The sequence below is a fragment of the Alexandromys fortis genome, unplaced genomic scaffold (genome assembly GCF_014885135.2).
Source record: "Alexandromys fortis isolate MF-2015 unplaced genomic scaffold, M_Fortis_MF-2015_v1.1 scaffold_47, whole genome shotgun sequence".
NCBI classification, from domain to species: Eukaryota; Metazoa; Chordata; class Mammalia; order Rodentia; family Cricetidae; genus Alexandromys; species Alexandromys fortis.
Genome location: NW_026067957.1, coordinates 8,311,112 through 8,328,668, shown reverse-complemented (window position 1 = coordinate 8,328,668; position 17,557 = coordinate 8,311,112). Strand labels below are relative to the sequence as shown.

Below are 17,557 nucleotides of genomic sequence, written 5' to 3'. Positions count from 1 at the left end.
TACAAGACGTATCTCTCTCTGCTGAGTACTAGGCCTTACAGAAGGCCCGAACCATCACACCTAGCCTTTTTTTTTTTTTTAAATGTGGGTGCTGGAGTCTGAAAGTCTTCATGACTCCATACACTGCCCTCTGACCCATCTCCCCATCCCTCATTTTGTTACCAATAAAATATTTTATAAGTTGAAATGTCTGCTCTTCCTAGTATGAAATCAAAGAATGAAAAGACAAGCATCTCCCCGCAGTGAAGCGTTTCTGGAAATGCATAGGTAACACCAAAAGTATAACTGCCCATATAACTGGAATTAACAGTTAATACACTGTTTTACTGAAGATAGTCTGAGTTTCTTTCCCATAAAAAATCCTGGTACATATAGGAAGAGCAGTCACTAAATCCAGGCCAGCTTGGACAGTGCTATTTAACATGCTTCAGTTTCGATGTCCTCCAGTATCAGCTTCTCCAGAGTGCTGGGAACTGGCAGTCATACACAGTGTAGAGCACAGCATAACTTCCTTAGAAAATGGACAAATCTGCGCCTTCGACAGTGAGCGTTTTGTGTAATTTCTCTTCTTACAGAAGAGAAAGTCAGCTTAAGCATCTTGTTCCGCGCCTGTCCAGTTCCACACCTGAGAAGTTAATTTCTCCTCTCACTAATCATATCAAAGACTGTGTCTTCCATGGAGTAAAAGGCTGACAGTGTTTCAATATGGAAAATATATTATTTGCATACAAATAATATACTAACATCTCCTGGTAACATAGGAATCCTACTTGAGGGCACTAGATAATCCTTATGTACATGTGTAAACAATGAACAAGAAAAACTAAATTTGACTTCAAAATGATTTTGAAGGTTGCCCATTCACTATAATGGTCATACCTAATTTTAATATGTACTACTGTTTTTCAAATGTGGAAAAGCTGTTCAATGTTTTTCAACCTAACTTCTAATGTCCTCTTTTAATGTTGGACTAGAGCACATTGAAGAGGGGGAGGTGCACCTGAATGCAAAATTACCTGATTACATTTGGTTCATTATTTATGATTGAGGTTCATACTATTTAAGTCCTCAGTAATTTCCCTAAGTACAAACCTTAAAAACAAAACATTGAGAGTGATCATTAAACACTAAGTTTAATTGTAATGTTGAAAGTGTTTGGTGCATTGCTAATCCCACCAAATCTCAAATAAATTGCAAAACAATTATACAAAAAAGAAGAAAAAAAAACACTTTTATTTTCCACAAGGAAGAGCAATAGGAAAAATGAAATCATTTTCCACATAGTTTTCTTAGAACGGAGCCTACAAGGACATATTCAGCACCAAATAAAAAAGATTACAAACAGCCATAGAGTATAGTCTATACAGCAAACATTTAATATTGCACTTTGTTTCGCCAACATTTTGGATTTTACTTTTCCTAAATGAAAAATTAGGAAGCGATCTTGAACACTAGAGCGTGACTGTGACCCTCACATTAGGCAGGAAATTGACCAATATTTAGAAAAATGTAATGCCTCTAAGTGAGTAAAGAAATATTTAATGGTAAAAATGAAACTTTATGTCACCAAGTCTTAAAAGAATTTTGTTATCCAGTGCCAATTTTTAGCATATTGGTCATTCTTGCTTCTGTAGTATTTTGTAAAATGGTAGTGAGTGCCCCGGAGCCATGCGTATCAACAATTGTTCCCTATTTAGACAGAACAGGAAGAGTAAGAGGCATCTTCAGACAAACCCTCCCAAACAAAAACAACACCACCAAATGCCCTTAATGCCAAATATCCCATCAGCTTCTTTTGAGGGGGACATTCACAAAATGATTTAATAAAAAAATAATTCACCCCCATTTCCTTATTATCTAGTATTAGCTTGCTTCGGGAGCACAAACCCTTTAACCGAATCACTTAAAACGCGATTCATTTTTACAGTGGGCTTTCTTCACCCTGTCAGCATTATGTCAAACATGAATTGTCTTCCATGTTTTCTTAAAGGCCACTTATGGAAAAGCCTATTTTGTATGAAGCTTTAAGACAGTATTTAACCAGGTCAAGCACCAAGCCAGAGTTACCATTATTTTCAGTCACATTACTAACTGTGGGTGAGATGCCAAGGTAGATAGATGTAACACCCATTTCACACATATGCTGCGATATCAGAGATGCTGGTGTGTCACTAGAAACAGAAGTAAACTCCTAAAAAAAAATTATTTCACTTTGTACGTGGGAGGGTGGGGTTTTAAATTTTCCCATGAATGCTGGTACTGAAGTGTTGTCCTACCTATTCATACTCTTCAGATAGGAAAAAAATAACACATGGACAAATTAAAGCTATTTATCTCAGCAAACATTCTAGTACTTGTAATTATGAAGTTACACACTTTGGAATCAAATTTGGGATTTTACTCTCTTAAACTTGAGCAAATATATATATCAAGCTACTCCAATCATAATTGACATACACATTCTGGCTTATTAAAGTACTTTGCATCGGCAAAAATGATTTCCAAACATATGTTTGGAGGTAATGAAGTAACTCTGTATAAAAATAAATGCACTTTCCCCTCCCTTCACTAGTGACTAGACAACTTTCATTTGCTTTTAAAAATAAAAAATCGTTTACAGAGCAACAGCCCTTAACTCTGCTGGTGCCTGCTCTACTGTCTGTCTTCACTCCACTCTGAGCTCTAGTTTCTCCTTAAATGTAATGATAAGGGGTTGAGGGTGCTGATCAGTTTTGTGTATGTCCCGTTTCTGAATTTCCCTCTCCAATAAGCCAACCAAACAACAACGACAAAACAACAACAATAACAACAACAACAACAAAACAGTGCAACGAAACAGAAATAGCATTCCGACAGTTTGGCAAGTGATGCAGTCACCTGAGATTAGTGATTTTAGGCAGTCAGGAACAACATGCTGCTTTGCTGTCAATAGTAGAAAGGCAACACATTCTCAAAGAAACCGGGGTACCGGACCCTCACCAAGTCTCTCATCAGCTTCCTCCCCCTTGTCTTTTCCCCCACACATCTGTTGCGGATCTACTACAGTAGGCTGCAAAAACGTACAGCAAAAAGATTGGCTTGAAGGCATTTGATGTTTGTAAATAAATCCACAATAGGATCCCAGCTGAAGAGGTGATACATGTCAGCCTAGTAGGACAATTCTGAGCATGTGCATACGCAGGGAGAGTCCAGGGTACGTTAACTTAAACAGAAAACAAAACAAAAAACCACAAACTGTCAGTGCGTTTCTTTTTTTTCATGTAAAAGTTTTTCAAAGCTTTCTTTTGTTCCTTGTTGTGCTGACCACAAACAAGTTTCATGAGTATCAAGAGTCTGGCATAAATGAAAAAAAAAGGGAAAAGCTGTAGTGACATTGAACTGCACAATGTAAGCATTGAGCATGTGCAAATTTTCAATCAGAAGGACCCCGTCCTTCTTTGCAATGGTGTCTTGACACGTATGACCACAGGCTAAGAAGACTGCTCTTAGCGTGTGCAGTTTTAAAGGAGAAAGCTTAGATCTTCAAGCATGTCGGAGCAGCCCCAGAACGCTGCTGTAGGATTCTAAAGCACGGTCACTGGCTGTTTCACGTATTTGCCCCCTTTCCGGGCAAAAGCAATTCCACTTCCTCTGAAAAACGTGTCTCCAAGTTACTTCTCTGTCCTCAGCCGGAAGAGATAGAGTTCGGAACCCACATCAACTTGACTCATTCAAGTGTTCCTTCAACGAGAGGGGCAGGATGGTCTGTCTTCAGATGACTGATCAGGATTTGGATCAATCTAGTAGAAAGAAAATATAATTTTCAAAGTTAACCTGGTAAGGTATAGGAAGAAAGCAACATGACTGCTTCTAAGTACTAGTCAGCAAAGGTAAGCAGTTTGTCAGTGCGCATATGTAATGCCCTAGCCAATGGTACCCTAGTCTCTCCAGGGGGCTAGATTACCAATATGATTTATAGCTATGCACAAATACCTCAATCTCATAAGTTATGGGAAAATATTTTTTTTTTTGTTCCTGTCCTGGAACTAGCTCTTGTAGACCAGGCTGGCCTCGAACTCATAGAGATCTGCCTGCCTCTGCCTCCCGAGTGCTGGGATTAAAGGCGTGCGCCACCACTGCCCGGGAAAATCTTTTTTATGGAAGGGATTTTCACTCAACATTGCAGGACTTAGCCTCAGTTATAGACTGGGTACACCATCAAACTACTACAGCTCCTTTGTAAAGTATATTTTGGTCTTGTCTTCAAATGTCACTGCATCTCTTCCCTAGGCTCTGTGAACAATGTGCCTGGCTGTCCTGTGACTGTAACTCAGATCTGAGGGCAAGTCCTGTTCACTTTAAATGTGAGACAACCCAGCACTTCACAAGTGTTACGCCAAACGCACATTTTTGAAGAAAAGATGCCAATTACCTTTTAGTTAAATCACACTCCAGTGCTATTTTGGGTTGTACAACGTTTAAATGATCTCACATTCATCTTGAAATGTGAAAAGATTTTATGACAAATTAGATAAAAGTGAGCGACAGATATTCATTCTTTTCAAATGCTCCCCTTGAAAGCTATGAACGCTCAAAGTAAGAGAGCAGCAAAGAAAGAAAAGGCAGACTACAAATAGATAAAACTTGGGAGAAATGGCAGAACGTTTTCAGTATATAACATATTTTTATGACCTTAGTAAGATAGGAAAAATGTCTACTCAAAGATTTGCAAACAGATTCTTCGTCCCTATAATGAGTGAATATTTACACGAGCACATCCAGGGAAGGTGTTTCTCCAGCTGTGGCGTCACAGCAATTGGTTTCAAAGCAAAAACAATGTCTTCAAAGTCTAATCTGTATGAAAAAGTATAAACTATAAAATAGTGGAATAAACTATATAACAGAGTCTCTTCATTTAGTTATTTTGGTTATCAAGGCCAATTTGACAGATCCTATAAAAATGTAGACTGTTGGTTCCCGTCATGCTAAAACAGTCCTGGAATTGTTGACCCTACCCCTTCTTGTCCTTTAGCTGGGCTGTTCTTCCTGCCTATGCCGTCCTGCCTGTGGAAAGCTACTCAGTGTTTAAAATCCAGTCCTCTGACTTCTAAGGCCCAATAAATAGTTCACTAAATGAGTGGTGTTTCCTAACACTACCGATGCTGATTTTGCTTCTAAGTTCACTTTTCTTACTACTTTGTGAGCGTCCAATGTATGCAAGCGCTCATCTTGTTCACACATGTGCTGAGTGTCATCAACATGAAGTACATAATAATCTAGCAGCGCAGGAATGCTGGTTAAGAAGCTATTTGTAAACATCTCCTCTTATGACTAAGAATGCTAAACTATGCAAGGATTAGATTGGAAAAGGATTATGGGTAATCTAAATTCTACCTACTTAATTATGCTTATAAAATACCCGGTCTCCTATTGATGCTTTAAGAAAGAGTCATTCATTCAAGAATGGCAATGGCTCAGCTAGAGATTGACCATCATCTCATTTTCTGAATGAAATCTTACTCGTGTGTCCATGTCAGGAGATCTGACAATAATAACTTTTAAACTGTTGTTCTAGAATTCTTTTATCAGGAAAACCAAGAAGCCACTATCTTTAAAAAGCCTCTATCTTTTTAAAACTCTGCAACTGCTGCTTTTGAGGAGACCCAGCATAGTTCATACTTGACTTGATGCTTACCTCTGAATAAAGAGGAGGAGGCAAGAACCGAAACTCCTGGATATACGCAAACAGTGGTCCTTGAAGAGCTCGCTCAAAATCATCACAAGCATTCATTGGTGCGAGATTATTTCGTCTTTGTTCCTCAGTTACTACTTCTGCATAGCTGGGTGGAGCTGAAGGAAAAAGATACACGCAATTCGAACAACATGTTCTTATGCATGTCAAAATACACAGAATAGTAGATATTAAAAAAATGTCATGTAAAAGAATAATTATTTGTTTGGTGATTAAAACTAGGGAGACATACAACAAAACTTATTATTAAGGTCACATACGCTAACTAAGGAAAGATAAAAATTTAACTAGGGTTGTAAAATATTGAAAATAAAAGAAAAAGTCTTAATAATAGAGTAAATTTAGATATGTATAATCAAATTACCTTCAGGTCTTTCCGGGAGGGATAAACCAAGCCAGTTCATGTTCATACTACACTGACTGCTCACACTTGAGGTTCTGCTACCAAATGGATGAAGAGGAATGGTACCGATGACAAGCGGCAAATTAAGAAATAAATCCATAGCTCCAGGAATATCCACATATACCTAAAAAGTGAGCAGATTCTGGAGTCAGCATTTGAAGGAGATTTTTCTTTAAAATTGCAACTTCATTTTGATATTAGTTGGGATCTCTTTTAATCTCTAAAAAATTTCTCTTTTATGTGCGATGGCTTAGGTTTATGTGAGGCAAAATGCACACAATATAACATCTCGTATATATATCTACGCTCCACCAAACTAGGAAAAGGCAAATTAGTACCCCACAGATTCAAGATGAAAGTCGCAAGAACATCTTACAGTAACACTTACCATTAGTGAATACTCCACACGGATTATACTACAGTCAAGGATGGAGGGGGACACGGGTGGAATTTTTAGCAGCTTGCCATTCCAAGTTTCTGTCTTCCCAGATGATAGGGACTCTCCACGTAAGTTTGCCACAAGCTGTTTGACTTCCTTCATTTTCCCTTTGGCATAGAAAGCCTGTGTTTGGTAAATGGCTGCCTTTGGCACTACCATTCGGGAGGAGCAGTTCTCAATCTCGGCAAATATCTGTATCGATTCACCTGGAGAGGGGACACATTTATTTACTCTTAGGAAATAAATAAGCAAACACACATTATCAAGCGTAGTCTTTTGAAGCTCTACAAACTCTATGGAGGAAAAGCTATCCTACAGAAGTAAGCGCGGGAACTGTCATAAAAATAACCCGCTCACTCAGTGACTACACAAAAGAAAGTGGATTCATTCGTACACCTCCCACAGCTTTACCAAGGAATGCCGGGAGTAGCAACACTGAAGGTCTATACAATGTGCTCAGTAAAGACAACTGCATGGGGGCACCAGCCTCACACATACCTGGGGTGTAGCCCTTCCTCTCGATTTTGGCACTTAAGGATATGGGGCCTGAGGTGCAGAACCAGCAACAGAGTGTCTTGTCTTTTGTGCCGGCTTGGGGTGACTGGAAGAAAGAGAGAAAAAACATCAATGTATGAACTCATAAGAATACCAGAATGTTCTAAAAGTCAACTAAGAGAATCAACTTTGTTCCCAAAACATGTTTTTAAAATTATTTCAAACTTCTATCTTTATATAAACTTCTATTCCATAAAGGAAAAAAGAATGGGTTAAAAGCTGAGGACCCTATTCCAAAGCAGACTTTTAGCCCATTGTTCATTGTGTACAATAATAAAAACTAATCAAACAAGTAAAAAAAAAAAAAAACCCTTTCCAAATTCCGCATAAATTGTCTTAAACTTGGTTGTAATTCTAAATGGCAACATCTTATTTTGAAAATGTAAAAAATGTTAGTAAAATGTAAAGCACATTTTATGTGCTTTAAAAATGTTAATCATTTGTTTAAAAAATTCACTTTTGACACCAGATTTCAATTAGTATCATAAAATGGAATTAAAAAGAAATTATTTTTCCCCATGAAAGTGATGCATCCCCATCGTTTGACAACTATCCATAACTGGAATAGGTGATGTGGTACCAGGACTGTGATAGTTTCAGGAAGAGCTTTACGCCAGCATCTGAAACGATCAATACTGTTTATGTCAACTAATGTCATTCAGGAGCCAGACCTCAGTATTGCTGTGTTCTGCATAAAAGACACTTCCTATCACACACCGACCGGACTTGTAAATTCACTGAGCCAGTGTGAAACACAGCACTCTTCTTTCGCTTGTGTGCTCTACTCCTACTGCAGTTTAAAGTAGGTATTTTTAATGGAATTCAAAAACTGCTTTTAAAGTTATGGAGATGGCATAGATTAGGTGGCTATTCTGTCAAAAAGTAAAGAAGAACTCAGTAATCTCTTACCAGTAATGAAGGAGTGTTGATATCTATATGCTCAAAGACTGTAAATTCCTTCTTTAATTTTACTGGTAGAAGCCAAGGCCTATGCAATTCAGCTTTCACCCAATAGCGCACACTACCGTGTCGGCCTTCGAATGAGGTAGCAAGTGGTCTGTGCAAATATAAAAATGGATATATTAATCTTATGCCTCTTTCCATCAGAAGAAACCCGTTACATGCTGTACTGTCTATGCAGCGCCACAGGTAGAGAGCTCACAAGGTCCCCAGCTAGACCCATGCGGTACCACATGGGGAGTCGATGGGGAACGGCATTTATTTTCCAATAATGATACGAGTTAAATGTAACAGAAATTCTGTTTTTTAATGCCAGAAGAATACAATCCCTTTAAGCTAAAGAGTCTACTTTTAATGGTGGTGGCAAAATCATGAAAGTTAAATGAACTATACTTGAAAAGGTAGATATTTTAATTTAAAAAATAAAATTAAGAATGGCCTTACTATTTCTATATAAAAATCCTAGACCCCAATCAGTCAGAAAAAAAAAATTCCGTATACTGCTCTACTTTCATTAGCTAAGAATTAGAACCTCTTTTTATAGCAACTAATTAAGTAAAGTACAAAATAAGCCTAGAATAGTCTCATGATTTTCTATTTCATAAATTCATAGAGATGGAGAAGGTGCTTACACCCTGTCTACTCATATTCTAAGTCCCTGTTGGCTGTTTTCACCTTTACTTCTCAAAGCTTGAAGACAAAAACACTCCCTTTAAGCCTCTGTCAGGAGAATCAGAACTGTGTCTCTGGACGTGGCCAGATGGGAGGCCTATTGTCTGCACAAGGTTTTACCAAGGAGTCTGAGAAATGTCCAGTGCTTACTTAGAGGTCAGAGGCCACAGTACACTGGTAGAAGCACCCATATTTCACTCTATGTAGACTTCCAATGTACAATTAGTAAACACAGAATTATATACATTCAAGGCTGTTATTATGTGCTAAGTTTATTCTATAGATCAATTGGTGCCAGTTTATAGGTTTTAGTATCTGCTATAAGGCATTATGCAAAAATGTTAATATTCTCTCCCAGAAATCTGTTAAAATTCTAAGAATGTACTATATTTCAAGCTTTCCATTAAGGTAGCTCTGACAGACATTTCCTTTTAAGCCCAGGTTACGGTATCTTATGTAATGTCCCCAGTAGCAGTAGCTCTGTGTACAAAAGCTACCGAATTTGTGTCTAAAGAACAGGCCCCTCCTTCAGTTAGGACAGTCTCATCTTAGCGTTAATCATTCACTTTAGCAGAAATGGTAGAACACTGAATTCGGACCCAGTGGGCTGATCGACAGCTCTCTTAATAAAGCAATTGATAATCAGCTATCTGATCAGAGACTTCCTATTTGATTAGCACCTTCTGATTCACCAGTGCTGGATTAAATATTAATGTTTTCTATTCCTCAGACACTACTTGTAATACTAATAACTGGGTGTGCTTTCTGTAATTTTGCCACATTAGATTAAAAATAGCTCCTTCTCTTTAATACATTGTTTCCCTCAACCAAGTTTCTGTAGTGAAAAGGGTTTTTTTTCCAAAAAAAAAACCTGAAGAATTTATGGAATAATTATAAGATTGTGCATAACAAAGAGTGTTCAAGAAAAAAATCTATTTCTTGTAATACTTACGTCTGTGGAAGCTCGAAGCTAAATGCATATTCATGCCTTCCTGAATGAATAGTGTTGAAGCCTTCTTCAGAATTGTCATCATCTGAAACGAACAAAAAGAAAACAAAACCTTGTCGTTAAATGTCTACATTCTCAGGTGGCAATCTTCAAGAGTGTTCTGAAGGATCCAAGCCACCGGCCTTCATCTTCATTGTTTGCTCCGGCTAAAATAAAAACCCTTGTTCTTCATCTTCCTCACCACCAAAATGGAAAGAACGGGGATGAGGAACACATACTTTATAGGCTATTCTATTTTAATGGGGGAAAAAAAAGATTCAACAGAGAAAAAAATTCTATCAAATACAGAATTCAACAAAAGGTTCAGGTATCAAACTCCACTGCTATCTCGGTCAGCAATTGTTTACGTAAGTGTGCAGAAGTAAAAAATGCTTGTGTAACTTTTTTAATTGCCACTTTTGGTGAAAATTGAGTTTCTTGAGGCAAATATTCCTGTTGCACCCAGCAGGAAGCAGAGGTGGGAGGACCTCTGGGACTCAAGGCCAGCCAGAGGGGACCCTATCAAAAGGGAGGAAGGGTGACTGCGATGTCTCAAAGGTAAAAACACTCACTTAGACAACATTCAAACCTCAATTGGTTTTAGCAGCACCTAAAATAAGTCCTTATACGTTTACTTTAATAACAAAGGACTGAACTTAAAGTAAGCATTTTTACAAAGATAACATTTTGTTCAATACCCTTAAGAAATGAATTCTGATAGGGTAGTTTCCACTTCAGAAGGGTGTGGGTGGGGGTAATGAGTTTTCATTTTACAATCAATTTGTTTTGCTCGAATTCATTATTTGTGTCATGAAAACAAATTAACAAGAAAAAAAATGTAGAAAAGGTTTGGGGTAAAAAAGTCCTTTTGGCTGTCTAGGTAGCACACCAGCGCCTTCCTAGCTTTTCTTGGTGTGCAATCCTTTTTAATAAACTGGGGGGTGGGGGGCGGGCTGCCTCCTTATCATTATACTTTTCTTCACCGAAGTATTGCGAATACACAAAAAACCGTGACTTTCATCCCAAAATTACGGTGACCCGCCTCCGTCTGGCACCGCTGCCCGCGCCTCCCGGAGAGCCAGGGTCCTCCACCCGCTCCCTCCGAGGCGCCCAAACTTCGCCTCGCTCCCGGCTCCCTTTTGTGCCAGCTCAGCAGTCTCATTGAGCCGAGCCCCGGCCGCCGAGCCGCCGTGGTAAACAAGTGCCTGGCTGTCAATCAAGAACTAGACTGGAGCAGGAGAGGACCGGCCTAAACCGGCGCTGAGCAGATCCCAGCCGGCTCGCCCGCGCGCGCCCGCGGCCCGCGCGCCCCGCTATACATACGGCATACGTCGCGCGCGCCCGCCCGCCCGCTCGCCAGCCCGCGCAGCCTAGCCTGCTGCCCGGGGGCGGGGCCTCGGCGCGCCGCGCTTCCGCTTTCCACGCCCCAGCCGGTGACCGGTTCGATCTGGCTCGGGCCACCCTGACACCTTTGCTGTTACAGCGAGGGGGACCCGGGGCGGCGGCGGCCGGGAAGCGACGCCGCGGGGAACAATGGGCGAGGTCGGGCGGACGGCGGCGCGCTCCCCCTGCACCGCCGCCTGTCCCGCCGCTGTCCCGTCCCCTCTCGGGTCACCCAGGTACCGGCCCGGGACGACCCAGCTCCCCGACCTCCTCCCGGTTCCACAGCAGCGGCCAGGGCGGCGGCGCGCGTGGGCGCCGGCCGCGGGCGTGGGGGAGGGGAGGGGTGGGCGGCTGGGGCGCCGGGCCTGGAGGGACCTTTACCGGCGCACGCCGGTTCCCAGCCTCGCCCCAACCGGCGCGAGCCGGCTCGCCCCACCAGTCCCTGCCCAAGCCAATCAACGCCTGGCATCGCCTTAGCAACAGGCTAACAAACCCGGCTCCGCCTATCGCCGGGCGCCCGAGGCGGGCGCTCAGCTACCAAGGCTAGTTTGAGAGCTCCCGGTTTGAAGTCATTGAAACTATTCCAGCCTTAAGAGCTCGTCCACGCGGAGCCTCGCTCGCGGGCACCTCGCAGGGTGCAGGTAGTTTCCTTAACCGTGCAATCATGGTGCAACGGATGCAGTCTGGGTCCCCAGAACTCGTCCTAGTTTCTCCTACTCCATGGTCTTAACTCTTTCAGAAAAACGCCTTTGTCTCTTCTCAGTCATTTTACTAAAGGCTGCAACGACCAAGCAGGTTGAAACGCAAATTCATGTGTCTGCTTTTTTTTTTTTTTTAAACAAGAGCACTGTCATTAGGTATTGTATGCCCTATCTGGGCCCCGGGAAGGTTAACTAGGGAACCATTTCAGGATGCAAAATACCTCGGTGTAGCTGCTTAAATCCTATGAATGGATTTCACCTTCATGTTTAAAAAAATGGATATAATTCTGTGTAACTTATAAGCATCTTCCATTTCTCACTTGCCTTAGTTCAATTAACATCTGCACAAGGATGTACGTTTTAGATACTGAAAAAAAAATAGCATGCTTCTATCTTAAAATTCGTCAGTATTTGCACTAAAATACTGCATTAGAAAGGAGAAACACAAATTACATAACCAGTTTTAACATTATATTCTTCGTGGACTAGGAATTAAGTCATCGCCACCACCTGACGCGTGTAACCAATCTGCTGAGAGCAGAACAAGCGCCCCTCCTCACCATCCCCCAGAACTGGTCCGAAACAGGATTGAACCGCTTCTAACAAAGGGTGGAAACTTAGAAAAACAAGCTTGGAGTCGCCTATATTTCCACATTGTAACCACTTAAACAACAGATTGCAAATTTCAGGACCCCTTCTCCCTTTGACAATGCCTTCATCTTCCTCATGTACCACAAAACCAAATCCGATGTACTTAACAATTCCATCTGTCTGCCGTGGGTTTCATTGAATCCACGTTCCAAAGTTAGACATGATGCTCAAGAAGAAAATTACTGACCCCGAATGGCTTTTAAAACTGACTTAATAGTTTGCATAATGATAGATATTATCCCTTAAAAAATAAATGATGCTTGCTGTACATTTTAAAAGGAATTGGGAGAAATAGGGAAAAAACACGTGGGGTGTTGATGCCATATGTCAAAATAAGCCCTGGAAGCCCTTTATCAAAGAACAATAATCGAGTCTTTAAAGTCTTCATATGAATATTAAAATCAGATATATCTAGCAACCTTCTTAAATTGTCAGTACAGTTCTTTTATTTGAGCTCATTTTGGGGTCTAAGATCATAAAATAAAGGGACAGATAAAGTATTGGACTGCATCTTCTGCAAACGAATCTGAAAACATTGGTAGAATGACCGAGTCAGATTTAAACACTATAAGGTGCAAAAGGATTCCAAGCGCCCATGGCAGATCCGAAGCCGGCTACAGATGTAGTTAGTAAGTGCAGTTTGCAGTCACTTTGCAGACGCCTGATGGCTTAACACGCTTGAACGTCAAGGAGAAACTACATCTTCTAAGTTTGCTAACCTTTATCAAACTGCCGGTTTGAACTGCATTAAATGAGATTAAAGTTCTCATGCAAAGAAGACCAATCTAGTGCCTAGTATAAAAACTTACCTCTTTCGTGCCCGATTAGGACGTCTTTATGGTTGAAATACTCTACTTCTTCAGTGTAATTCTGTGTGTAGGCAGTATTGGAGCCGGCGTTTCTAGATTCCGTCCAGCGTACTTTCGCATGTCCTCTTGCATGAATTTTAAGAGATTTTACTCTGATTTCCCCAGTAACTTCTAAATTCACCCTTCCTGAGACAGTGTCTCCGCTAGAATACACGGGGACATTGCTGTCATTAAGACAGTCAAAGCTTATTGTCAAACTCTTCACCTTTCCCAGCACCATGATTATAACAAAATCTATAAAAATATAATGTAAGACCAAAAAAAAAAAAGTCAAGATCGCTTCTAAGATGTGATCTTCACTTAACACTGATCAGTGTCTTTGCCTTGCAAAGAAAAAAAAAATCTTGCAGGCCGGATCAGTGATTGTCTACAAATAGTTCATTGAGATTTCTTAAAAAGTCAGGGCAGCAGGGAAGCTGCTACTCCACGCTCCTGCTCCTTTCAGTGGTCTCCTTACAAAGACGGGCGGCTGGAGGCTGCCAGCTCACTTTAAGAGCAGCTTTGTGAAAAACAACCCCAGTGCGCAGGCGCACGCCGCGGCTGGCGGCCAGCCTCCCTGCGCGCTCCCTCCCGCGCGGCGCGCGCCCCGCTCGCCGCGCGCTCCCGCCCGGTGCAGTAAGTGTGGGGCGGGCGCCGCCGGCTTCTGGCTCCTGGGCACGGCCGCCGCGATTGGCAGGCGGGCATAGCGCCACCCCCGTCCTGCACGCGCTCGGCGAGCCGGGCAGAGGGTCTGCCCGCGCCCGGCCGGGAGAGTGAGCGAGGGCCGCGGACCCCGAGGAGGACGTGCGAGCCGTGGGGGAAGGGGAGAAACCGGTTGGGCATGCGGCTGCTGGCCCTGACTAAGCTCATGAATTTCAAAAGAAAACGTAATAAAAAGCAGACAAATATTGTTCGTAGAAGAAAGCATTGTTGACTTGGATGGGAACAACAAAAGCCAGCAGCACTTTGTAGGCTGGGTAGCACTGGACTAAGCCAAAGCCCGAGGAACCGTGAGACAATGCTCCAGGGCGGCCCTTGTCCTGCAGCACCGAGCAACCCAGTCCTCTGTGTGTAGGCCTGAGCACTTCCTTGAAGGGAGAAAAGCGCTTTTTCAAGACACCACCTACTCCTCCATTTACAGGGGATGACGCGATTACAACTCCTGTATCCACAGGAGTAAGAATAGAGTTCACACCCCAAATTACCAGCTCCTAAGAGGCAGTTTGAACATAGTGATTTAGCTGACATTGTTTACCACGGGCTGGAACTTAGCTAGGAGAGCATAGACAGTGGTTTTGGGTCTTAAGTAAGATTTGTTACATAAGTGAGGCTTAATTTTGTGAAGCCTCACGTTTAATTCAGTTTGCTAATTGCCGTGGTACTTCTCAAAGTCAGGTACACCTCTCCTTTGTGAACGCTTTGGTTAAAAACAGTAAGTTCTGAACAACACCAGGATTCAGAGGGTGCTGACATAAAGTAAGGTTATTTGTAACCAGCAGAGCTTCTTACAACAGGAGTGTGCAAAATAAAACCAAAAAAGAGGGTGGAGGAGTTTGTCCGTAGTTAAACCCTTTAAAATATTTTGCATAGTAAATCTGGATAGATTTAATCACAACAAACTAAACACATTCATCTTGTTGTCTCCTTTATTTTAAAAAAATTGCATTTTTATTTAGTTGGATATTAGTTCCCAAGGCGTCTTGAACTAAAAAAAGATAGAAAATGTAACGATGTCAAGAAAAATTGCTGAGTAAGCCACTTATCTGAAGAGTTCAGCTTGTGAATAAAATTGTGCATTTATGTATTTAAATGGAGGACTCACCCTTCTCTCGGTTGACACCTGGTGGATAATCTGGGTAAAGTACCAGACCCACGGTTTAATGGGTGGGAGCAACTACTACTGGTGTCTCTCTCCCCCTAGTGGTCACAGCTGGAATGTCAAGTTCTGCTCTGGACAGGCGGATGATATGCGTTAGGCATTCAAATAGTATAGAGCAAGGACTGGAGTTAAAAGTGGGCACAGCGAGTACATAAATAATTTTTAAAGATTTTATTTATTTATAGGTACGTATGTTTATCTGTGTGAGTGTTTGCAGTGTATGTGAGGGTACCTGTGGAAGCCGGAAGATGGGGTGGCCTGGGATTCCCGTAATAATAGTTGTTAGCCCAGCAGTGTGGATGCTGCGAATCTAGCTCAGGTTGTCTGGAAGAGCACAGTCCCAGCTGTGAGTCGGTTCTCCAGCCCTCAGTACCTCAATCCCTTATCGAACTGAAGGCTAGGGTGTGACCGAGCTTTTGGTAAAATCTCTCCAATTTGAATATAACACGCCGCAGAAAAAGTAAGAATCAGTGTTTAAGTACCTGAGAACTGAATTTGATGAGAAAGACCCTAGTATTATTTGTAGCTGCAAAGTTTCTGACTGGATGCTCCTTTGCTTCATTATATTTATTTTGCTTTTTTCTCTAACGTAGTTTCTCAAACACTTTAGTAGCTGTCAAATTGCTAAAAACTTCCTCACCATCGTTTTTACCTGTGTCCCATTCTTTTAGCCTTGTTGCACCTTTACAGTTTAGATTTTGGCACATATTATTCCTCAAGTGTATAAACAAATATATTTGAGTCATTTTGTTTCCCCCTTCTATTTATTCAAACCACAAAAACATGGGAAACAGAAAAGATTCTGGTATCTTTAAATACTTGTTTATATTTTCATTTCTAAAAGAAATATTATGCTGAGACCAAATTGTGTATGTTATTTCTCCTGACTTTAATAACTTTGCATTTACAGACTCAGAATGCCTTCCGTCTAGGTGGATGGAGGTCATAGACTGTGGCATGCCATCAGGTGGATGGAGGTCATAGACTGTGGCATGCCATCAGGTGGATGGAGGTCATAGACTGTGGCATGCCATCAGGTGGATGGAGGTCATGGACTGTGGCATGCCATCTTGGCCTTTTCTGCTCTTCACACCACAGCCAGGACTGCAACCCAGCCCACAGCTCCTGTGCTGTCTCCTCCTCTGCTAATTCTCTACTCCTGCCAAGCAAATCTCCTCCCCCTTTGTTGGCTTGGCTTGCTGTGGCCAATGTGTCCTTTAATCTGGTTCCTGTGCCCCATCTCTCTCCTGCACCATCTCTTTGCCCCCCTTCCAGTCCTTCCAGCTGATTCATTTGGGAGAATTGCAGAAATGCACCAGACTGAACCCGTCCCAGTCATGCTGGCATAGCTTCTTCTGCGCGTAAGCAACCATCTCTTTTTGTTATTCCACAGAGCTATGAATTGAAATTCCACGTTGGTGTATCAAATTTTGAATTCAAATCTAAAGAACTGTCTATGACTAAATATGACAGAAGCCATGCTGTGTCTGAGGATTTTAGATTGTATATCGACATGTTCACATAAACACACACAATAAAGCAATTTTAACTGAAACTTTGGTGTTTTGGTGTGAGAACAGCCATACAACTAGACAGATTTGTTTCTTGGTGAAAAGTCTGAAATCCATGTTTAATCTTAGCCCTTGGCAGGTATGTGTTGACAGACCTAAGGTTTTGTCTTCTTTAGTGTTGAGTCTGGGTTTTAAGTGTGTATCTCGGACTTTAACCCTTTAACATCACAAGAATTCAGAAAGTTGACATGGAGACCAGAAGTAAGAGATTTATGTCATATATTTGAGTTAATTGGTACATTATGCATATACATATGTTGTGGATCTTGTGATAATCATTCAGTCCTGTTTGTTCTGTTTTCCTCACTTGAGAGCTAGTGTAGTTTTTGTTATCAGAATGTCACTTAATCTGTTTGTTTGATTTCTTCACTAACTAAAATAAACAACCACAAGTCTGCCTTTCAGGGAGAGTCCACTCCTCACACCCCAGGAAAGTTCCATCTTCCTAAGCAGAGAAGAGGCCTCTGTGAGGAGGTGGCCTTTCTATAAGCCTGTAATGTTTATTCTGTGGGTTCTGGTGGCATCTGGGGGTTCCGGTGGCATCTGGTTTGGAAACCCTTCATTTCTTTCTGAACTGCTTTGTCTCCTTCATCCCCCCCCCTCCCCCGCCCTTTTCTTAGTTTGCTGCTTTGAGAAAGACTCTCACACTGTAGCTCAGACTCCTCAGAGTCAGCTGCTCCTGCCTGAAGCTCAGGAGAAGTGGGGTTTCCAGTCTCAGGTCCTGCCTATCTTGGGCCTTTTCACCTGGCACAACTTTATATTCAGGATGAAAGCAA

General features: G+C 41.7%; 1 protein-coding gene across 3 annotated transcripts; it reads right to left on the bottom strand.

Moving 5' to 3' along the window:
• Nucleotides 1-1,209: 1,209 nt before the first annotated feature.
• Nucleotides 1,210-13,827, bottom strand: Arrdc3 (arrestin domain containing 3). Of its 3 annotated transcripts, XM_050152468.1 has the most exons (8): nt 13,293-13,826; nt 9,713-9,794; nt 8,038-8,185; nt 7,072-7,174; nt 6,523-6,779; nt 6,096-6,258; nt 5,675-5,829; nt 1,210-3,779 (listed from the first exon to the last, which is right to left on the bottom strand). In XM_050152468.1, exons 1-8 carry the CDS (start codon nt 13,570-13,572, stop codon nt 3,723-3,725), a joined length of 1,245 nt encoding a protein of 414 aa, XP_050008425.1. In that variant the 5' UTR covers nt 13,573-13,826; the 3' UTR covers nt 1,210-3,722. The 3 variants fall into 3 exon arrangements, with proteins under 3 accessions (XP_050008425.1, XP_050008427.1, XP_050008426.1); XM_050152470.1 differs by lacking the exon at nt 8,038-8,185 and having other exon boundaries at nt 13,293-13,309; XM_050152469.1 differs by lacking the exon at nt 1,210-3,779 and having other exon boundaries at nt 5,675-5,867; nt 13,293-13,827.
• Nucleotides 13,828-17,557: the final 3,730 nt, after the last annotated feature.

Coding starts and splice junctions, on each gene's coding strand:
- Arrdc3 (XM_050152468.1), bottom strand. CDS start 13,572: ATGGTGCTGGGAAAGGTGAAGAGTTTGACAATAAGCTTTGACTGTCTT. Junction 6,259..6,522: donor GTGTGGAGTATTCACTAATG/GTAAGTGTTACT, acceptor CTCACTTTTTAG/GTATATGTGGATATTCCTGG. Junction 3,780..5,674: donor CTCCTCCTCTTTATTCAGAG/GTAAGCATCAAG, acceptor TCTTTCTACTAG/ATTGATCCAAATCCTGATCA.